Consider the following 23466-nt stretch of genomic DNA (forward strand, 5'->3'; position numbering starts at 1 on the left):
GGTAATAACAGACTCAAGAGGATAAATACAAATGTTTCATTTAATAGGTTTTACCATTTATGGAATTTGGTTTTTACTGGGAATGCTAAATGTATTGGAGTGTACCAAGCAAAATGCCTTCTGATGTTTTGCTTCCCCTTTAACCAAGGAAGGTTATTTCTCTTGCAAAAACAGGGTTTATAGCGTGTGTGTCCTTCGCAAGACCCTCTAAACGAGTATACACACATTGGGTGCCACCGGGGAATACATCCTATCAAGCACTTCACACCTCCAGCATCACTTCTTATTGGTGTGTAATGGGCTTTTTATACACTTAAAGGGCCAGTCACGCCATAAAAGTCAAAGGATATTTACAGTACCATGTTACATCGGTTTGTCAGCTGCAGATACATTATTTACTGACCACCAACGGCGATCTTTTGTGAGAGAATTGCACTTTTAATGCTAGATGTCTAGAGAGAGTCGTAAAGGGCATCTGACCTCTCACTAAAATCAATGTATTGTAACAGCGTCAGCAAATGTGGGTCCCACAGCCCAACTGTCCCTTGCCCCTTGGCTATTATTATTATTATCTGAAGACAACGCTCTTCAAAAGTGTTGATATTTAACCGAATATGGCACCCCCGTCTTCTTGTTGGTGTTACTGGCCCTTTTACATGGAAATCACGAGCAGTACTGGCATGGCTGGTTAGGCTAGCTGCAGTTTATGCTGTGCAACAGTGCCCTCTGCTGGCTATGCAGAAGATCTACAAGTGTTGGGTAAAAATGAATGTATTTATACCATTAAATGTTTCCCTACAAGGGTACAGTGTACACAGAACTTTCTTTCATTGCGTATGGGTTGGAGCTGCCATGCTCCCCTTAGGCTGCACAGTATGAGAGCACAGTGGGTGTTGGTGCTCAGCACTGCTTTATGTGGCACTGAGCACCAACACCCCAGTGAAATGAATGTTTTGATTAGGTAACTAAACTCACCTTCTTTTTTCATCCACTTAACGATGTTTCCCTCCTCCATGGTGGGGGATAGGGCAGGCATGAAGACCTGGACGCCGGGCACCCCTAAGGGGGGGGGAGAGAGAATTTGGTCAGTTCAGCACATTCAGGCCTATATATAGGTTCTTACACCTGACAGCAGAGCAAGGCACTGACAGGCTGAATAAACATGAGCATCCCTGTGTAATAATCACATCACCGTGCCTCCGGGCACCTTCACGGCCTACAGTAAGTGGCGCCGCCACTCGCTTCATGTAAATGCCAACTGGGTGACAAACATGGATTTTTTGCTAACTCTATAAACAGACTCTGCCCCCCCAGCACCTCCATTTACCACTGGGATTAACTGAGATAAGAGTGAGGTTTGAGCTTTGCCAACGCTCCCTAGCAGTGGCATTAAGAAGCGAAAGGGGCCGAGGCCCTGGGACCAGCGTGCCAAGTGTTACACCTGCTCAGGAGAAACCGTGTAATGGGATTAGCAGGATTACATGGGGACCTGATTTAGGAGGTCAGAAGCAGAAGATCTCCTAAGCACGGCACACGTTACACACACATGCAGCCGGCCGTGCCCCCCTCCCCGTGTCCGTGCACCCCATGTGCCGTAGCCAAACATCACACGGATTTGCCCCAGTTCTTCCTGTCCTGTAGGAAGAAGCCCTGATGTTGGCTAAGCACACTGCATACACAGACATTTTTGTCTGATGTGGTTTATTTCCCCTTTAATGCTTCCCAAGTCCAGCATAGGAATCTTCCCGTTGCTGTAATCGGGTTATGGCTGAATGACTCCTGCCTCCTGCCACCTGCCTGCGGGCCTGGGGGGGGGGGCCTGTTGTTGGATCGGGTTGAATGATTGGCCGTGACAGCAACGAGACATTTCCTGGAAGGAACACACACTTGTCACCTTGGTACGAATGCACCCATCTCTGCCTGTGTGGGTGCCAACGCTGGGCAACAGAGTGGGCACATAGACACCCAACCAAGTGGCCAAGCTGCACCCATGCATTGTGCACTAACCACTTTACCTTATGCATCTACAGTATTGTGTGTTTGTCTATGGGAACGTGCATGGATTTTATATCTATCTGTATATATGTGTGTGCATTTATAAAAGAACGGGGGAGCAGAAGAGAGGCCGGAGGATGTAAACAGATGAAGAGTCGGCAGATAATCTGTTATCTCCTCACCATTTTACCATGACACTATTCCTGGCCCCCTCTTGAGGGCTGACCTCATTTTATCGGCTTCCCTGCAGGCAGGGGGTAAAGCAGCCACAAGGTTGTAAATCCCGGTCAGCTACTGCCACCTACTGCACATAATGCGCATAGCAGCCAAAAATAAGATGGAACCCCCCTGTGTGCCAGTCTGCAGTCTTACTGGCCTCGGGGTTGGGCACCAAGTCCAATTAGGGCTTGTGGCTCATTAATTAATCTAATCACAATTCTGCAGTTCTGAATCATCAGCTGCTTCCTACATCAAAATAACACCCCCCCCCCAGGCCAGACTACAACCAGAGAGAGCATCAACTAAATAGCATAGATCTGCCTTCTGATTTATATGTCATTTACAAACCAGGGACAATAGCAGGGTGACTGTTACCCCAATGTTTCTATATATCTGTAACCTTGTTATGGGCTAAGGGGGCCCAGCCTGAAGGCCAGTTAGGGGGGGATTTGGTGTGAGTGCTTATTTGTGCCCTGGGTACCCCTGGAACTATAGCGGGGTGACTGTTAGCCCATAACAAGGTTACAGATATATAGAAACATTGGGGTAACAGTCACCCTGCTATAGTTCCTGGGGTACCCAGGGCACAAATAAGCACTCACCCCAAATCCCCCCCTAACTGGCCTTCAGGCTGGGCCCCCTTAGCCCATAACAAGGTTACAGATATATAGAAACATTGGGGTAACAGTCACCCTGCTATAGTTCCAGGGGTACCCAGGGCACAAATAAGCACTCACCCCAAATCCCCCCCTAACTGGCCTTCAGGCTGGGCCCCCTTAGCCCATAACAAGGTTACAGATATATAGAAACATTGGGGTAACAGTCTACCTGCTATAGTTCCAGGGGTACCCAGGGCACAAATAAGCACTCACCCCAAATCCCCCCCTAACTGGCCTTCAGGCTGGGCCCCCTTAGCCCATAACAAGATTACAGATATATAGAAACATTGGGGTAAGGGGGCCCAGCCTGAAGGCCAGTTAGGGGGAGATTTGGGGTGAGTGCTTATTTGTGCCCTGGGTACCCCTGGAACTATAGAGGGGTGACTGTTACCCCAATGTTTCTATATATCTGTAACCTTGTTATGGGCTAAGGGGGCCCAGCCTGAAGGCCAGTTAGGGGGGGATTTGGGGTGAGTGCTTATTAAAAGCCATTAATATCACTTGAACAGACCGACTTTTATGACCATAAAGGGAAGACTAATGATCTCTTTGGCCCATGGTTGCATGCCGCATCTGCCCCTAACCCACCCTGTTTCCCCAGCGGTGGGACACCTTGAAATGAGTGGCCCTAAGTAAATCCACCACTGATGATGATGCTTTTTTATATATATGTATATCAATGGTGTGTAGGCGCCATCTCAGTGCATTGTGCCTGAGTCTGAGCTTTCAGCCAGCGCTACACATTAGAACTGCTTTCAGCTAACCTATTGTTTCTCCTACTCCCATGTAACTGGAGGAGTCCCAAGCCGGACTTGGATTTCTTAGTATTGAGTGCTATTCTGATACCTACTGGGAGCTGCTATCTTGCTCCCTTCCCATTGTTCTGCTGATCGGATGCTGCGGGGGGGGGGGGGGATATCACTCCAACTTGCAGCACAGCAGTAAAGTGTGACTGAAGTTTATCAGAGCACAGGGCACAGTTCACATGGCTGTGGCACCCTGGGAAATAAAGAATATGGCTAGCCCCATGGGAAAAACAGTTTACAATGCAGGATTCTGCTGGAGAAGCTCTATTAACTGATGGGTTTTGAAAAAAACATGGTTTCCCATGACAGTATTCCTTTAATCAGAGTAAATGAGCTCTGTATAAACAACACCCTCCTCTTTTCTTTTACTGATGCTGCTTTCTACTGACTGATAAGGACAAATTCATTATTTAAGTCAAACACTTCTGCTTGTTTAGTAAGGTCATTTTCAGCCTGATTTGGCCACCCACATGCTAGATTAAAACTGGTCCTATAGGTGAGATTGTCACCATTTTCTTTGGAAAAAAAATACTGCCCTTCCTATATGTTTAATCTGTCTTCCCTATTACAGGTATGGGACCTGTTATCCAGAAACCAGTTATCCAGAAAGTTCTGTATTATGGGAAGACCATCTCCCATAGTCTCCATTTTAATCAAATAATTCACTTTTTTTCTTTTTTTAAATAACTTGCTTTTTCTCTGTAATAATAAAACAGTACTTGTACTTGATCCCAACTAAGATATAATTACCCCTTATTGGGGCAGAACAGTCCTATTGGGTTTATTTAATGGTTAAATGATTCCCTTTTCTCTGTAATAATAAAACAGTACCTTGTACTTGATCCCAACTAAGATATAATTACCCCTTATTGGGGCAGAACAGCCCTATTGGGTTTATTTAATGGTTAAATGATTCCCTTTTCTCTGTAATAATAAAACAGTACCTGTACTTGATCCCAACTAAGATATAATTACCCCTTATTGGGGGCAGAACAGCCCTATTGGGTTTATTTAATGGTTAAATGATTCCTTTTTCTCTGTAATAATAAAACAGTACCTGTACTTGATCCCAACTAAGATATAATTACCCCTTATTGGGGGCTGAACAGCCCTATTGGGTTTATTTAATGGTTAAATGATTCCCTTTTCTCTGTAATAATAAAACAGTACCTGTACTTGATCCCAACTAAGATATAATTACCCCTTATTGGGGGCAGAACAGTCCTATTGGGTTTATTTAATGGTTAAATGATTCCCTTTTCTCTGTAATAATAAAACAGTACCTGTACTTGATCCCAACTAAGATATAATTACCCCTTATTGGGGGTAGAACAATCCTAATTGGTGTAACACTTCATTGGCCACAGTTGTTGCCCCACCTGCTTGCACTCTATTACTGCCCTGGTGGTGGTAACTGGTACAAAGCCGACTGCATTGTATTACTGGCCCAAAGCTCATGTTATGGTGTCTCTCACCCTTATGGGGGTATTGTGCATATAGTTTGGTACATTCTCCTGTCCCAGACTCCTCTCTCTCTCTTACAGCTGGGCCAGTGTATAATGTAATGTGTTATCCAGAATGCTCGGGACATGGGGTTTTTCTAGATAAGGGGTCTTTCTGTAATTTTGATCTCCATACCTTAAGTCTACTAAAATATCATTTAAGCATGAAATAAACCCAATAGAATCCCGCACAGAATCAATTTTCAGACCGGGCCCACATTTTTACTTGCTTTGACCCGCAACTGCCTAATCACCACCTGATCTGCTGACCACCATTAAAAAGGAAGTGCGGTTGCTGCAAAGTGGAAGTGACATCATCAGAAGGGGGCGGGGTAGAAAAATGTTTAAAAAAAAAAATGTAATATAAGACAAGAAATATGGAGAAGACCTGCAACCGGAAATCTTACCGGCAGGGTTGTTTAAGTGAAGTTGAACTTTCCCTTTCAGCCCATCAGTTTACCATTAAAGGGGAACTCCGGCTTCCGAACCAGAAGTTGTGAAAGAGCCCCACACGCGCACAGAAACCCCTAATATCCCTATCCCTGTAATCTGTTCCTTCAAGAAGTATAAATAAATACTATTTTATATGCTGAAATCCAGCTGCAAAACAGCTCTTCTCTTTCTGCATCATCTGAAATCCTGGCAGGGGAGGAGGGACTAAAACATTGATGTTACAAATGGTAACAACTTCTCCCCAGCTTACAGGCAGCATGCAGGAACTACATAACCCACAATGCATTGCACTGGGATGTTCCTTTGCTTATTGACATCACGTGTGCAGCAGGGAATTGTGGGATTGGGAGGAGGCAGGCTGAGGACAGGCGACTACGGTTACATTTTATTTGAGTCTCAAAGCAGTCAGCCAATCAGCAAGGGAACAGGGGGCGGGGCTTAGGGGACTGTTCCAAACCAGATTGTTGCATTAAATAGCATGGAAAGGCTGTATGATTTTCAAATTGATTCAAGTTGCTTGAAATGATGTTTATTTGTCAAAAAGCTTGAGTTGTGTTTGGGTGCGGTTCCCCTTTAATAAGTAGTGTTTATAAAACAAGACTGCACATTGAGGCACCCACAGCATTTCCTTGTTAAAGGCATTTGTTGATAATGTTCAGCCCATCCCACCTGTGACCACGGAGCCTTGGGGTTCAAACCCCACCAGAATCACTTTAAAGGGGACCTGTCATCCACACATAAAAAGCTGTATAATAAAAGTCCTTTATGGACCCCAAAATTATTTTTTTAATTAAACCAAACCAAATCTTTTATTAATTAAATCACCCATACCTGTTATAAATGTATTTAAAAATCTGAGCTGTCAATCATACATTGCCTGCCCCGCAGGCAATATATGACCGACAGCTCAGATTTTTAATTACAATTACTTTAACTTTCCATTCAGCACTTCCTAGATATTTTGGGGGGATACAAAGCTTTGCCTTAATAACAGTGATTACAAAATGGCGCCGACCTGCTGGCTGTGACTGTAAACTCCAAGAGCGAAGGGGAAAAAAAAAACCAAATAATTTATACAATAATAATAATAATAATATAATACAGTGTAAGTAAAGTTTATTTTGCTCAACTAACGTGATAGAAAAGGATTTGGAATTATTTCTTAGGGTGACAGGTCCCCTTTACCTCAGGGGCAACTGGGGAACCCCCATGGGGCAACCTCAGGGGCAACCTCACTGGCAACCGGGGAACCCCCATGGGGCAACCTCACTGGCAACCGGGGAACCCCCATGGGGCAACCTCACTGGCAACCGGGGAACCCCCATGGGGCAACCTCACTGGCAACCGGGGAACCCCCATGGGGCAACCTCACTGGCAACCGGGAACCCCATGGGGCAACCTCACTGGCAACTGGGGAACCCCATGGGGCAACCTCACTGGCAACCGGGGAACCCCATGGGGCAACCTCACTGGCAACCGGGGAACCCCCATGGGGCAACCTCACTGGCAACCGGGAACCCCATGGGGCAACCTCACTGGCAACTGGGGAACCCCCATGGGGCAACCTCACTGGCAACTGGGGAACCCCCATGGGGCAACCTCACTGGCAACTGGGGAACCCCCATGGGGCAACCTCACTGGCAACTGGGGAACCCCCATGGGGCAACCTCACTGGCAACTGGGGAACCCCCATGGGGCAACCTCACTGGCAACTGGGGAACCCCCATGGGGCAACCTCACTGGCAACTGGGGAACCCCCATGGGTGAGTGTTTGGGGCAATGGCAGCTACAATAAGCAGCTAGAGATACAAAGGAGCAAGCAAAGCCCCCCCCCCCGGCCCTACTTACCCCTGAGGATCCCGGCTGTGTGTAGGGCCCTCACTCTGCATTCTCCGTTACGACTCCGGAGCCCCCCGACAAATGACCTAATAAACCCCTGACAGCCAAGTCTCAAGGAGGCGGCCATATTGCGGCACCTCCTGGAACCAAGGACCCCCCCGACCTGGGCTGCCTTGTAACCCGCCTGATACAAATAATAAAAAAAAAGCTGCCAGAAATCCTATCGACCAACCCCACAAGCAGCGTTACAAAAGCACCGTTTCCGCTCTGTGAATAGAAATGTCACAGCGCTGCGCTGGGGTCCTAGGGAAACCGGCTGCCCGGTCACCGCCTTATTTAGGATCAGGACCCTGGGATAGCCGTCCATCATACTGCCTGACAGAAAATCACGAATAATATCCTCGGCGGTGCCGCGTAACACTACTGTAACTTTGTGGGAGTAACGCGACGTTATTAGCGTAAAAATTGCGCGTTCGAAAAAAGAACGGAGCTCTATATCTAGCGGAACGGTGAGGACCCCGGTAGGGCTGCCCGTAATTGTGCCTGTCTGATTGCTCTATAGGCAGTGTATGCATTGCACAGTAACACCCCCAGCCCTACACACTGAAGCACATCCCGGGGCTGCCCTGCCTGACAGACATGTATTACTGCAATAGAGACAACTGCAATCAAACAGACAATGCCAAGGTAATGCATGGGCTAATGGCAGGGAGAGGGGCAGCACACAGGGGCAGGTAGGAGTAGTAATACTGAATGCTGCTCCATAAAAGACAATGTAATTCTAAGCAACTTTCCTATAAACATATTTATTGCCCATTTTCACTGGTTTTAAAGTTATTTCTCTACGTAATTGCTACTAAAGGCAGCCTCTGTCTGTTTTATCTTTCCTGCACTGCTGGTTCTGACTGCTGAAACACCTTCGCAGAAACCAGCTAAATAACTGTGGTGCTACATTGTCAGAACCAGAGAACAGAAAGGGGACAAATACTGCTTTCAATAGCAAGTACATTTACACATTTAAAAAAAAATTGACATTTTTAATTACTTCAAATGCAGAAAATTAATTTGGCAGTGATTAATAGAGGAGTTTCTATAAGCAGACAGCGACTAACCCTACATACCAGCTATAGACATTTGCACCAGTTCCACTGATCCATAGGAGTCAGTAGGGTGCACTTGGGTGGCCTTTAGGTTAAAGGGGATATAAACCCTGCTGCACTTCTCAACCAAACTTTATTCAGTTGTTGCTGGACTACAAATCCCAGAATAATGTAACATATAATAAAGGTAGAGGCATGCTGGGAGCTGTAGTCCAGCAACATCAGGGGTTGTATTCTTAAAGGAGACATATCCTATAAAAATTATGAATGTACCAGTGTATTATACTCCTCTAGATATAGAAGGATTGTGCTTAAAAAAGTTGTGACTGATTTATTGAGAAATTCCACAAAAACCCCACTAGTCCCGGCCATCTGTTCCACTTCCTGCTGGCTGAATTTTCTGGATGAGCTGGGGAGCCGGCGGCCCTCCATACACTGCACTGTAGGATAGGAACCAATCAGCAGCTAGGCTAACCTGATAGGGAACTGAAGCCTGTCTGTGCTTGTGTGAGTGCAGGGCTGTGATTGGCTCTCCCCCTCCTACTGTACTTCTGGCAGGGACCGTTAGGACACACCCACCCCTCATTTCACACTGGACGGAGAAGTGATAGGATCTATAGGGAGCTCCAATAAAGGGGCCATTTTTACAGATGGGATTCATTTTTAGCCCAAAGTGAAACCAGCACCGTATATTATTAATAATTGCCTACAAAATAAGCATTTTTCCCAATTATGCAATATGTCTCCTTTAAAGCAATATTGCACAATAAAACATTTCCTAAACTTTCCCCTATATCTTCACCTGCCCCTAACCCGCCCCTTCTCCACCCGTACCCAACCCGGCCTACAGTTTTGCATCTATTTATAGACCCGAGCCTGCCCCACCTGTGACATCACTGAGGGGGGCAGACACGTGCCTATAAAGAGACGCAGCCAGACCCAGAAGTAGGGCTCAGTTAGGATGCGGGTGGGGAGGGAAGAAGAAGAAAGACTGGACCCGCAACCTTTATTTTGATGTTGCGTTGTCACTACTTCAAAGCAAGCGTCTTCTTTAAAATGCAAAAAAATCTCCCAATGAGAATCCCAGCTGATCTGTATAAATCCGGCTCCATGTTCTCTGTTCCTGCAATTGGAGTTGGGAGCATTAAACCCAGTTTCCCAGCACTGAACAAGTCTGCCCTTATCCCCATGTCTGATTCCTGTGCCATATAATGAGGGGAAAATGCCATCATTATCTCTATATATATTTATATTTTTCACATTTTAAAGCAGTCGCTGGCTGCGAAGATTTGGGAAAAAGTTTAGGAAAAATATTATTGTGCAATATTGCTTTAAAGGAAAACTATACCACCAAACAATATAGGTCTCTATAAAATATATTGCATAAATAGCTCATATGTAAAACCCTGCTTCATCTGAAATAAACCATTTTCATTAAAAATATACTAATTTAGTAGTATGTGCCATTGGGTAATCCTAAATAGGAAACTGCCATTTTAAGTACTAAGGGCCGCCCCTGGGATCACAGGAGTCACAGTGCATACAAACAAGCCAAGGCACACATACATGCTAGGTCTCATCAGCCAATGAATGGGCAGAGTTCTGCCTGCTTTGATTTGTAGTCCAGCAACACCTGAGTAAAGTTTGGTTGAGCAGCGCTGTGCAACAGGGTTTACATCCCCTTTAATGTCTGTTGGAACAGGGGCTATAGGTTACAGTGCAGTGAGGGGGCTACAAGGTTACAAAGTGAAAGGATGTGGTGAGAACATACCAAATGGGTCTTGGGTGTTGGGAGAGGCAAGAGCTACATGGAGGGGCCATAGAAATCAGAATTTAAGCTTTAGATGTATTTTTGGGGGGGAAGATAAACCAATACCTAACAATAAAGTACCCTTTATGGCTAGCACTGGCACAGGGTATTATGCAGAAGCTATATTTATATACAGGTATGGGACCTGTTATCCAGAATGCTCGGGACATGAGCTTTTCTGGATAAGCGATCTTTCTGTAATTTGGATCTCTATAACTTAAGTCTGTCAAAAAACATTTAAATATTGAATAAAACCAATAGGATTGTTTTGCCTCCAATCAAGATTAATTATATCTTAGTTGGGACCAAGTACAGGTACTGTTTTATTATTACAGAGAAAAGGGAATCATTTAACCATTAAATAAACCCAATAGGGCTGTTCTGCCCCAATAAGGGGTAATTATATCTTAGTTGGGATCAAGTACAGGTACTGTTTTATTATTACAGAGAAAAGGGAATCATTTAACCATTAAATAAACCCAATAGGGCAGTTCTGCCCCCAATAAGGGGTAATTAGATCTTAGTTGGGATCAAGTACAGGTACTGTTTTATTATTACAGAGAAAAGGGAATCATTTAACCATTAAATAAACCCAATAGGGCTGTTCTGCCCCAATAAGGGGTAATTATATCTTAGTTGGGATCAAGTACAGGTACTGTTTTATTATTACAGAGAAAAGGGAATCATTTAACCATTAAATAAACCCAATAGGGCTGTTCTGCCCCCAATAAGGGGTAATTATATCTTAGTTGGGATCAAGTACAGGTACTGTTTTATTATTACAGAGAAAAGGGAATCATTTAACCATGAGATAAACCCAATAGGGCTGTTCTGCCCCCAATAAGGGGTAATTATATCTTAGTTGGGATCAAGTACAGGTACTGTTTTATTATTACAGAGAAAAGGGAATCATTTAACCATTAAATAAACCCAATAGGGCTGTTCTGCCCCAATAAGGGTTAATTATATCTTAGTTGGGATCAAGTACAGGTACTGTTTTATTATTACAGAGAAAAGTGAATCATTTAACCATGAAATAAACCCAATAGGGCTGTTCTGCCCCCAATAAGGGGTAATTATATCTTAGTTGGGATCAAGTACAGGTACTGTTTTATTATTACAGAGAAAAAAGAAATTATTTTTAAAAGTTATAATTATTTGCTTATAATGGAGTCTATGGGAGATGGCCTTTCCGTAATTCGGAATTTTCTGGATAATGGGTTTCCGGATAAGGGATCCCATATCTGTATTATAAAATATAAATCACTGGCAGTGTCCTCTCTGTCCTTTTCTGTGTGTTAGGATAAAGCACATCCAAGGAATCTGATCCCGGAACTTTGCCGACAGTTCTATAACTTGGGTTGGGTCACAGGAACCGGAGGAGGAATCAGCCTTAAGTACGGGTGAGTTATCATTCCTTGCTGCTTATGGGCAAGTAAAACAAGCACATCATAACATAGCGTGGGCTAGTAACCTATAGCAACCAATCAGGTTTATCACCTAAAGGAGAAGGAAAGGTAAAAATCACTGGGGGTGCCAAATGTTAGGTACCCTCAATGATTGTAATCGCTTTACCTTTACATTCCTTCTCCTTTAAAAACGTGACCTGATTGGTTGCTGTGCGTTAAAGCAATACTGGTTTTACAAAACCCATCAGTTAATAGAGCTTATCCAGCAGAATCCTGCATTGTAATCTGTTTTTCCAACGGGGCTAGCAATATTCTTCATTTCCCAGGGTGCCACAGCCATATGACCTGTGCTCTGATAAACTTCAGTCACACTTTACTGCTGTGCTGCAAGTTGGAGTGATATCCCCCCCCCCTCACCCCCAGCAGCCGATCAGCAGAACAATGGGAAGGGAGCAAGATAGCAGCTCCCAGTAGGTATCAGAATAGCACTCAATAGTAAGAAATCCAAGTCCGGCTTGGGACTCCTCCAGTTACATGGGAGTAGGAGAAACAATAGGTTAGCTGAAAGCAGTTCTAATGTGTAGCGCTGGCTGAAAGCTCAGACTCAGGCACAAGGCACTGAGATGGCGCCTACACACCAATATTACAGCTACAAATACATTTGTTGGTTCAAGAATAAAAGTTTAAATGGCAGAGGGAATTATTTGCTGTGTAACAGTGTCATTTAGAAATAAATAGTACCCCATAAAAATCATGACGGTATCCCTCTAAGAAACATCGTGATTTTTGTTACAGTACCTAAAACAGCAGCTGTCCTATTTTACTTTATGGCTGGGATCCTGGATAAACGAAGGATCACAGCCAGTATCCAAAACGTCAAAGCAGGGTCAACTTATCCTTTATCTGAGAGGCTTATTGTGATTTGCCATACTGCAGCCTGTGGCTAATATAGAAAGCTTAGCTACGGCAGGGACAGCTTTGTGCCTTATGTTACACTCAAATTTCACGCCAATATGGCGGTGAAGTGAAGGGTAAGTTAAATTACAATCTTTTTCAAATTCTGAATCATTACAAACAGAATTCAAGAACGAGCTCTCCTTGCAGTCATATAACAGTTCTACCAGGTTTCACCAGGGGGCGCCATACCAGTATAAATCTGCCTGTGTCTCAAACTGGAAGATCAGCATTGTAACTGGTTCTGAAAGGTGCAAATTCCTGGCGCAGCAATGCGGTCCCCCCTTAGGCTTCTCTTGTTTTGCTATTTGCATTAACAAACCTCCAGGAGATTAATCTGCTACTAGCACACAAAGCGGCCATTAGTTTCCATGAAATCAGTTTACAAAATCTATAGATCAGTAACTGACTCTAAGGGCATGTCCTCATTAGAGCTTTTAAGCACTTTAAAGGGCATCTCAACCCCCAACACAGTAAATGGCACTTTTGTGTTTTTACTGATTTTAGACACATTCATTAGATCTTTTCAACACTTTAAAAAGGGGGCAGGGTGTGAGAAAGTAGCAGGTTTGGACTGGTAATACCAGGTCTTTGGCTTAATAGCTCTTTCTGAAAGTCCCAGAATCAGCAAACTGAGGGTTAACTGACCCTACAGGAAGTGCATAGACAGGGTCACTGATGCTTTCCCCTTTAAAGTGCTTAAAAGCCCTAATGAATATATACCATTAGAGTCAATTAGCAGACATTTTCTTTTTATCCAGACTGGATTCAATGCCCTTTACCTGCTGTATGTTCACACAAACCTTGTGCACCCAGGAGTCACTTAGCTGCTGTAGAATCATTGGTTATGGCAATTAGGATATGTGACACTGTCACAGGCTTATCTGATTCCCATTGTAAGCAGCAGTCCTGCCCTGCTTTATGGCTGAGATTCTAGCTATCTGTATAACAGAGCATTCTGTCACAGTGGCACAGATCCTATCTGATCCCCCCATTGTAAGCAGCAGTCCTGCCCTGCTTTATGGCTGAGATTCTAGCTATCTGTATAACAGAGCATTCTGTCACAGTGGCACAGATCCTATCTGATCCTCCCATTGTAAGCAGCAGTCCTGCCCTGCTTTATGGCTGAGATTCTAGCTATCTGTATAACAGAGCATTCTGTCACAGTGGCACAGATCCTATCTGATCCCCCCCATTGTAAGCAACAGTCCTGCCCTGCTTTATGGCTGAGATTCTAGCTATCTGTATAACAGAAAGTTTTATTCTCTGCCGGTTTCTGGCTGGAGATGACTATTTAACAGAAATGCAAAGAATCCTTTAAATGTCAGCTGACAGTTACAAATGACACGTGCCAGTCTTTTCGTGACCCGCCGTTCCATTTCAGTGCCTGCTGCTGGCTGTAACATTTGCCTGACATTGGATAAGCAGCGCTGCGTGAGTTACTTCCCTCTCGGCCATAGAAAGCTGCCAATAACTTCCTATCTCCAATCAGATGTGTCAGGACGCTGAGGCCCGAAGGGGCGCACAGAGACATTTACAGACATGCCTGTTTAAATGTTACGCTGATATAACCTGTAATATATGATTGTTATTCCACTGGCCGGGGGGAGCCGAGCTCCTCTACCCTCCTCTTTATTTCCTTGTTTTGAGTCAGACATAGAAACATGCAGGAAGTGTTAATGCAACCCTGTCATTGCCTAATGGCCACGTGCCTTGTATGTATGTTTCTCGGATCCCTAATGCATGTCTGGAATCCCAGCCGTAAAGCAAAACACACCTGCTGCATGGATCTTTGCACTATTGTCAGGTGACTGTTGTGACCCGATGCCTTATTACATGTATATTTGAATGAATGAACAGAATTAGTCTCTTTTATTTTGACTTCCTGGTTGCTAGAGTAAAGCTGGCCATACACTTGTAGATTGTAAGCTCTTTTGGGCAGGGCTCTCTTCATCTCTTGTATCGGTTATTGATTGCTTTATATGTTACTCTGTATGTCCAATGTATGAAACCCACTTATTGTACAGCGCTGCGGGATATGTTGGCGCTTTATAAAAAAATGTTAATAATAATAATACACAGCCCCCTATAAGCTTCTGTTCCTGCCCTGCTTGACCAAACGTTACTCAGTTGTTGCTGGACTACAAATCCCAGAATAATGTAACATATAATGAAGGGTGAGGCATGCTGGGAGCTGTAGTCCAGCAACATCAGGGCTGTATTCTTAAAGCAATATTGCACAATAAAACTTTCCCCCAAATCCCCACAGCCAGCGACTGCTTTAAAGTGCAAAAAATCCCTCCAATGAGAATCCCAGCTGATCTGTATAAATCCGGCTCCATGTTCTCTGTTCCTGCAATTGGAGTTGGGAGCATTAGCTGGGAATCAGCATTCTCATTGGTCACTTCTTCTGCATTTATAATGAAGTTTTTTATCAGTAGAATTCTCATTGGTGAATTTTCTTGCATCTATAATTATGTTTTTTGGCAGCTTCTATAGCAAAACTAGGGGGCGCAGTGGGAGAGCATCATGGCTGGGTTTATATCCCCTTTAAAGCTCTAATCGTGGTCCGTTCCTGATCCTGACAAACTTGTTATGACTTTAAATCCCTCTTTGTTTCCCCTTAGGGATGAAATCTACATTGCACCTTCAGGGGTCCAGAAGGAAAGAATTCAGGTAAGGGAACGCCACTGCTGAGACTCGCTTACTATCAGGTGTTGACCGAGGCACAAAAGCCGGCTGGATCGGATTTGCCACAATGCACAAACTGCCAGCCCGGGCCTGCTCACTACCCTTCCGATTGCACCCCACTCATTGTACTGAGGCAGTGTGCCTCTTCTCCCTGCCCCTAGTTCCGGCGCTGGCCCTATGTACGTGCCCCCTGATTTTCTGTCCTGGCAGCAAAAGCTCATTTAGAAGCCTCTGGAGCCGTTGCTGTTCTGTCTGCCCTCTGGCGGGGCAATTAAGGGAACCTGTATCTTCACTGTCACTTCTTTGTTGGCCTCTGCACATTCCTATAAACGCCGTCACTGTCTCTTGTGTCACCTAGAAAACAAAACCGTATCTGTCTCTCCCGTTTGAAGAGCGCCAGCATAAATATGACTTTAATCCTCCTCGCCTCCCTCTTTCCTGTTAATTGCTGCCTTCCAATAAAAACATTATAGGAAGTAGTAATGATGGCGTTTCATTCGTTAATTACCAAAAATGCTGCTGCACTGGTTCCCCTCAGGCTGGCACAGCTCAACCGCCCAATAAAGGAAAACAAGTCCATCAGCGCACAGTGGCGCAGAGATGTCAGGCTAATCCCATACTCATTATTATATAGGAACTATAAAGTGTGTGTATGAATTTGTGGTTTTCTTTATTTGCACTTGTAATGCTTTTGTTGGCCAGTAGGTAGAGCTCCTGCTCTCGGACACTCAAATACCTTTCTATGGACTCCATAGACTTCTTAAAGGGGATGTAAACCCTGCTGCACTGCGCTGCTCAACCAAACTTTACTCAGTTGTTGCTGGACTACAAATCCCAGAATAACATATAATGAAGGGTGAGGCATGCTGGGAGCTGTAGTCCAGCAACATCAGGGTTGTATTCTTAAAGCAATATTGCACAATAAAACTTTCCCCCAAATCCCCACAGCCAGCGACTGCTTTAAAATGCAAAAAATCCCCCAATGAGAATCCCAGCTGATCTGTATAAATCCGGCTCCATGTTCTCTGTTCCTGCAATTGGAGTTGGGAGCATTAAACCCAGTTTCCCAGCACTGAACAAGTCTGCCCTTATCCCCATGTCTGATTCCTGTGCCATATAATGAGGGGAAAATGCCATCATTATCTCTATATGTAAGGTACCAGCAAGGGGCCTGACACAGTGCTGGGAATCCGCATTCTCATTGGTCACTTCTTCTGCATTTATAATGAAGTTTTTTATCAGTAGAATTCTCATTGGTGAATTTTCTTGCATCTATAATGATGTATTTTGGCAGCTTCTATAGCAAAACTAGGGGGCGCAGTGGGACAGCATCATGGCTGGGTTTGTATCCCCTTTAAGGTCTGACTCTGACTTGATGGAGCCTATGGCAGGAGACTGCTGCTGCTTTGCTTGGAGACCACTGTACACTCTTCCTATTGGTTATTAAGTACATGCTCAGATACCCATGTAATGTGTGTGTTTTTTTTGTTTTTCAACAGCCGGACGACCTGTTTGTTTGTGACATAGACGAAAAGGACATCAGCAGCCCCCCGCCTTACCGAAACTTAAAGAAGAGCCAGTGCACCCCACTTTTTATGAATGCTTATACCATGAGAGGTACGAGCCCCACAGGGATGGTGGGAAGGCAGTTGCCCCTGTATATGGAGGGGAGTACTGGGAACTCACACACATACCTGGCTTTGTTTCCCACCCAGGACGAAGCTTATATACAGTATTTGTATGCTTGTAACTAGGCATTGCTCTGTTATCCAACATGGCAGCATTTCTACTTCTGGGCTGCTCTCTTTCCTCTGGTCAGGCTGGAGGTGGGGCTTAATCCTGGCTGAGAAGCCATTAGGGTTTATATCAATCTTCCCCTTCGTCCACAGGCAGTGTTGCTCACTGGCCCATATTTCATCCTAAGGAGACCTAAGAGGGCCATAATATTCCTTATATCAGACCTGACATAAGGTCGTGTTTTAATTTATTTTTTGTAATTTATAGATGCCGGCGCTGTGATCCACACACATTCCAAGGCCGCCGTCATGGCTACTCTGATGTTCCCAGGCAAAGAGTTCCTTATCACACACCAGGAGATGATCAAGGGGATAAAAAAGGGCACCTCCGGTGGCTATTACAGGTAACTGCACCACTGCGCTACTTACAGCCAGTTGATAATGGGTATTTCATAGAAACCAACCAGTCAAATAAAGGTTTCTCTCTTGTGCCTTTTGCAGCACTGGCAGTAAAGGAGATTTCCTTGTAGATTTCAGCCTAATAAGAGAATCTCATTTACTGTATTCCCCTTATTGGGTGCCTGTCACCCCTAGCCTGATGCAACAGTCATTTAAAGGGGTTGTTCACCTTGAAAGTAACTTTTAGTATGATGTCGAAATTGATATTCTGAGACAATTTGCAATTGGTTGTTATTTTTTGTGGTTTTTCAGTTATTTAGCTTTTTGTTCAGCAGCTCCCAAGTTTGGAATTTCAGCAGCTATCTGGTTGCTGGGGTCTTGTTTGCCTTAGCAACCGGGCAGTGGTGTGAATGAGAGACTGGAATATGAATAGAGGAGGGACTAAATAGAAAGATAAGGAATAAGAAGTAACAATAAAATTGTACAGGTATGGGATCCATTATCCGGAAACCTGATATCCAAAAAGCTCAGAATTACAGAAAGCCTGTCTCCCATAGACTCTATTTTAATCAAATAATTCAGATTTTTAAAATTGATTTTCTTTTACTCTGTAATAATAAAACAGTACCTGTACTTGATCCCAACTAAGATATAATTACCCCTTATTGGGGGCAGAACAGCCCTATTGGGTTTATTTAATGGTTAAATGATTCCCTTTTCTCTGTAATAATAAAACAGTGCCTGTACTTGATCCCAACTAAGATATAATTACCCCTTATTGGGGCAGAACAGCCCTATTGGGTTTATTTAATGGTTAAATGATTCCCTTTTCTCTGTAATAATAAAACAGTACCTGTACTTGATCCCAACTAAGATATAATTACCCCTTATTGGGGCAGAACAGCCCTATTGGGTTTATTTAATGGTTAAATGATTCCCTTTTCTCTGTAATAATAAAACAGTACCTGTACTTGATCCCAACTAAGATATAATTGATCCTTTCTGGCTGTAAAATAATCCTATTGGGTTTAATTCATGTTTTAGTAGACTTAAGGTATGAAGATCCAAATTACAGAAAGACCCCTTATCCGGAATACCCTTGGTCCTGAGCATTCTGAAGAACGGGTCCTATACCTGTAGCTTCAAAGAGCAAAATTTCTTTGAAATTTTTTTAGCCCCCCCCATGTGAAAGCTGGAAAATGTTGACAAAGTGGGCAAAAACTATTAAAATAAATAAATAAGACCAATTGCAAAGTTGCTTGGAAAAGTATATTCTATAACATACTAAAAGTTATCTTTAAGGTGAACCACCCCTTTAATGGTTGCAGAAACTTTTTCTGTGCATTATGGATAGTAGTGCAACCCCCCCCCCCCCATTCCCATAGAATAGAATTTCTCAGAGGTACAATAGTTCCTGCTCACAGACTGTATAGGGAGTAGAGAGGATCAAACTCTGGGTTGGTAAGCTGATTGGTGAGTGAATTTGCTTACCCAAGGGGAGGTTCCTAGTAGGGCTAATGCCCATGGTACCAGATTTGAATCACAAATTAACTTACCCTTTAAAATGTATTTTTGCTTGTTTAGTGATTCAGTTGTACAGTAATAAAGGCCACATTACTCCTCTGGCGCTGGCTTTGTACCTAAACCATGGGGTTTTCCTTTTCACATGTGCTAGCGCTCGCATTCAGTTAACATCCACACGTTTTTAGATACGACGATATGTTGGCCGTGCCCATCGTGGAGAACACTCCAGAAGAAAAAGACCTCAAAGAACGCATGGCAAGGGCGATGACTGAATATCCCGATACCTGCGCTGTGCTTGTCCGCCGTCACGGAGTCTACGTCTGGGGAGACACTTGGGAGAAGGCTAAGACCATGTAAGTAAAAAGATGTTCTTGTTTGCCCTAGTGGCCAGGAAAGGTACTGCAGCCAATCCTAGACATTATTCGGATGTTCTAGACTTTGACCCAGTCACATGATGCTTCTTTCCCATCTCCCGCCAGGTGCGAGTGTTACGATTACCTGTTTGAAATCGCGGTTCAGATGAAACAACATGGATTGGACCCATCAGCCATCCCCACTGAAGAGAAAGGGATTGTTTAACCTGATTACCTGGGTCGGATAGTAACAGAACTTTTATCTCCTATTCCCACATTTCACACTGTTTGTTACCGTGCCGTTAGAGTTCATTAATCCCCTGCTGAAGAGCAGATACAAGTAGCCACTCCCCCCATGTGCAAGTGGAAAGGATCCCGCGAGACCTGGCTGTTAAACCGGACCTGTTTTGGAGGAAGTCAAACCAATTCGGCACAAAGTTGGCTCCCCGGTTTGGAATTTTAACAGCAATCTGGTTGCTAGGCTGCTATTCACTGAGAGACGAGGGCCGGAGGATAAGTAGAAGAAGTAGCAATGATGCTGTAGCCTTACAGAGCAACAGAATAATGGTTGCCGGGGTCGGTGACCCCTCTGAGAGACAAGATGCCATTTTGAACTGCAAGTTGGAAACAGGCAGAAGAGAGAGTCAAATGATTCAATAACCGATAAAGACCAGTTGAAAAGCAGCAACAAAAAGGCAAACTACCCCCTGTAAGTGCAATAAGAGCCTATTCGGAAATAATTCAGCCCCCACTGCAGCCTGGGGAATTTTATTTCCTCTAGAGTTTGTATAGTTCTGCGCTCTACCGTTTGTCCATCCACGATCCCATCCCATGATGCTCTACCTCAAACGCTGTTCCTCATTGGTCGTAGCATTTGAGTAACCATGGCACCTTATTCCCTTCTGTGGAGCTGTTGGTATTGCGCTCTTCTGGGTACTACACGGGGAAAAAGATTCTGATTTACTCCTGGGCAATTACTCGTAACAGCCAATGAGATCTTTGCTTTCATTTTTTAACTTATACCAGGCTGGTAAGAGCTGATTGGTTGCTGTTAAAAACGACAAACGTGCCATTTTGCACAGATGTTAAAGGTTAAGTTACTATAAATATATATATTCCGCCCTTTATAGCTGTGATTTTGATGTTGTTAAAGGGCCAATAGCACCAAAAGTGTAAATTCTTATATCTGATTGGTCTTTTACTTTATTTGTGTTTTACCCTTGTGAAAAACGTTTTCTTTTAAACAAGTTCTAGTTTTAGTGCGACGTGCAGCTTTGCTGCGTTCGGTCATCTTTTATGTGAACAAAGCCCCGCCCACTCTATTTTCTGCCCGACCAGGTACAACTATAAAGGTGCCGGACTTCCCTTTTGCCCATTTTTATCAATTAATAGCTTTATTATTTCTTGTACTAAAGAAGAAAATGAAACCACTTTCCAACTTCCTGTTAGAAACAAACCACTTCCTGGTTTTGCCAAGCAGAGGAGAAGGCGATAATCCCATTATGTAAGAAACCGCTTCTTATTTCAAACGCAGCTTAGGAAAGGGAAGGGGTTTGTTTATTCAGAACTCCTTATCTCCAAAAATGTCATTATGTGTTAAAAGCAGCTCCTGCTGTTACTGGCCCTTTAAGACAGTGACACGTAGGAAGTTAGTGGGCGGTAAAAGGATTGCAGTTGCCCCTCCTCTGGCGCTAATGGTAATCGCCCGCAGTCATAGGCCGGATGCTGTCAATGGAAATTGCAAAGCCCAATGGGCCATTGGAAAAAGGAAAAATAAACCCTGTATATATATATATGTATATATATATGTTTTAACCATTAGTTTGCCACCTTATGTTTTAGATCAAGCTGGGGGGGGGGTTAATTTTCATTCCTTATGGGGAGCTAGTACGGCTGCAGGCATCTCTGGCTCTGTAGCTCCGTCAGAACTACAACTCCCAGCAGTCCATGGAATCCATAGGTATCAAAGGGGGCCGGTCGTTTAACGATACCCGTAAAGCACAAATCTATATCTAAGAAGCACACGCCCCTTTTGTCCCACAAAAAATTTCTTCCCACTAGGAACTGTTTTTTGTAGAATTGCTGGGAATGTTCTAACATGCTGTTATTCATGTATTACCAGGTTTTTGGCCTGGTCCAGTAAACAGCCAATCGGCAGTTAGCTTTTACAGGCCCAATGCTGTTGGAATAATAAAAGCAAACATCTGATTGGTTGCTATGGGCTCTGGCAAACTTCGCCTGGAGACTTCATGCCCAGTAAGGAGCTTTATTGGGTTGTCAGGGGGAACTGGGAGTTGTAGTTTTTAAATACTCTGATGCAGAGTAGTCTGTATAGCACATTAGCAGTTACACTAAACCAGTGACCATTGTTTCCGAACTACAACTCCCATCACCTCATTGACTGAAGAGCCACAAGACGGATGATCACTGTGCTCCGATGTTACTGAGCGTAATGAATTGGGTTGTGTCGATGTCTTATAACAGTGACCCTACAGCGCCCCCAGATGTTTCCTGACATTCAGCTGGCAGTTACATTGCTGGCCTCTCCTCTGTTTCTTAAAGCATGGAAATGTTAATAAACATCTTAAAAAAAAAATAAAATAAAGCTTTTTGTGCAGTATTTACTAACAGTGGCTCAATTGAATTGTGCTTAGTACAGGGGAATCCCTATGTGCCATAGTTTTATGGTATCTCTCTGTACAGGCTATGAGCAAACTTAGGGGGCTGTTCCTGCTGAATTGTGCTTAGTACAGGGGAATCCCTATGTGCCATAGTTTTATTGTATCTCTCTGTACAGGCTATGAGCAAACTTAGGGGGCTGTTCCTGCTGAATTGTGCTTAGTACAGGGGAATCCCTATGTGCCATAGTTTTATTGTATCTCTCTGTACAGGCTATGGGCAAACTTAGGGGGCTGTTCCTGCTGAATTGTGCTTAGTACAGGGGAATCCCTATGTGCCATAGTTTTATGGTATCTCTCTGTACAGGCTATGGGCAAACTTAGGGGGCTGTTCCTGCTGAATTGTGCTTAGTACAGGGGAATCCCTATGTGCCATAGTTTTATGGTATCTCTCTGTACAGGCTATGGGCAAACTTAGGGGGCTGTTCCTGCTGAATTGTGCTTAGTACAGGGGAATCCCTATGTGCCATAGTTTTATGGTATCTCTCTGTACAGGCTATGGGCAAACTTAGGGGGCTGTTCCTGCTGAATTGTGCTTAGTACAGGGGAATCCCTATGTGCCATAGTTTTATGGTATCTCTCTGTACAGGCTATGGGCAAACTTAGGGGGCTGTTCCTGCTGAATTGTGCTTAGTACTGGGGAATCACTATGTGCCATAGTTTTATGGTATCTCTCTGTACAGGCTATGAGCAAACTTAGGGGGCTGTTCCTGCTGAATTGTGCTTAGTACAGGGGAATCCCTATGTGCCATAGTTTTATGGTATCTCTCTGTACAGGCTATGAGCAAACTTAGGGGGCTGTTCCTGCTGAATTGTGCTTAGTACAGGGGAATCCCTATGTGCCATAGTTTTATGGTATCTCTCTGTACAGGCTATGAGCAAACTTAGGGGGCTGTTCCTGCTGAATTGTGCTTAGTACAGGGGAATCCCTATGTTCCATAGTTTTATGGTATCTCTCTGTACAGGCTATGAGCAAACTTAGGGGGCTGTTCCTGCTGAATTGTGCTTAGTATGGGGGAATCCCTATGTGCCATAGTTTTATGGTATCTCTCTGTACAGGCTATGGGCAAACTTAGGGGGCTGTTCCTGCTGAATTGTGCATAGTACAGGGGAATCCCTATGTGCCATAGTTTTATGGTATCTCTCTGTACAGGCTATGAGCAAACTTAGGGGGCTGTTCCTGCTGAATTGTGCTTAGTACAGGGGAATCCCTATGTGCCATAGTTTTATGGTATCTCTCTGTACAGGCTATGAGCAAACTTAGGGGGCTGTTCCTGCTGAATTGTGCTTAGTACAGGGGAATCCCTATGTGCCATAGTTTTATGGTATCTCTCTGTAC

General features: G+C 44.0%; 2 protein-coding genes across 2 annotated transcripts in view; one reads left to right on the plus strand and one right to left on the minus strand.

Annotated features, from left to right (window-relative positions):
- pdhx (pyruvate dehydrogenase complex component X) overlaps window positions 1-7755 on the minus strand; it is a 40936-nt gene extending 33181 nt beyond the window's left edge. The window contains exons 1-2 of the mRNA XM_031900436.1: window positions 7483-7755; window positions 976-1059 (exon numbers count right to left, since the gene is read on the minus strand). Of these exons, the coding sequence (XP_031756296.1) occupies window positions 976-1059; window positions 7483-7600 (202 nt within the window). The 5' untranslated portion in view covers window positions 7601-7755. The remainder of the gene's footprint in view (window positions 1-975; window positions 1060-7482) is intronic.
- A 289-nt stretch (window positions 7756-8044) lies between these two features.
- Window positions 8045-20575, plus strand: apip (APAF1 interacting protein). The gene is made up of 7 exons (NM_001015712.1): window positions 8045-8160; window positions 11686-11786; window positions 15374-15422; window positions 16937-17054; window positions 17442-17577; window positions 19282-19449; window positions 19576-20575. The coding sequence occupies exons 1-7, from the start codon at window positions 8113-8115 to the stop codon at window positions 19673-19675; spliced, it is 720 nt and encodes a 239-aa protein (NP_001015712.1). The 5' UTR covers window positions 8045-8112; the 3' UTR covers window positions 19676-20575.
- Window positions 20576-23466: the final 2891 nt, after the last annotated feature.

This window comes from Xenopus tropicalis, chromosome 4 (genome assembly GCF_000004195.4).
Source record: "Xenopus tropicalis strain Nigerian chromosome 4, UCB_Xtro_10.0, whole genome shotgun sequence".
In the NCBI taxonomy this organism is placed as follows: Eukaryota; Metazoa; Chordata; class Amphibia; order Anura; family Pipidae; genus Xenopus; species Xenopus tropicalis.

Bases quoted from the DNA above. Each gene is read 5' to 3' on its own strand.
- apip (NM_001015712.1), top strand. From the start codon at position 8,113: ATGTATTACTGCAATAGAGACAACTGCAATCAAACAGACAATGCCAAG. The intron at 11,787-15,373 runs GTGAGTTATCAT...GTTTCCCCTTAG, and splicing joins GGAATCAGCCTTAAGTACGG to GGATGAAATCTACATTGCAC. The intron at 17,055-17,441 runs GTACGAGCCCCA...TGTAATTTATAG, and splicing joins GAATGCTTATACCATGAGAG to ATGCCGGCGCTGTGATCCAC.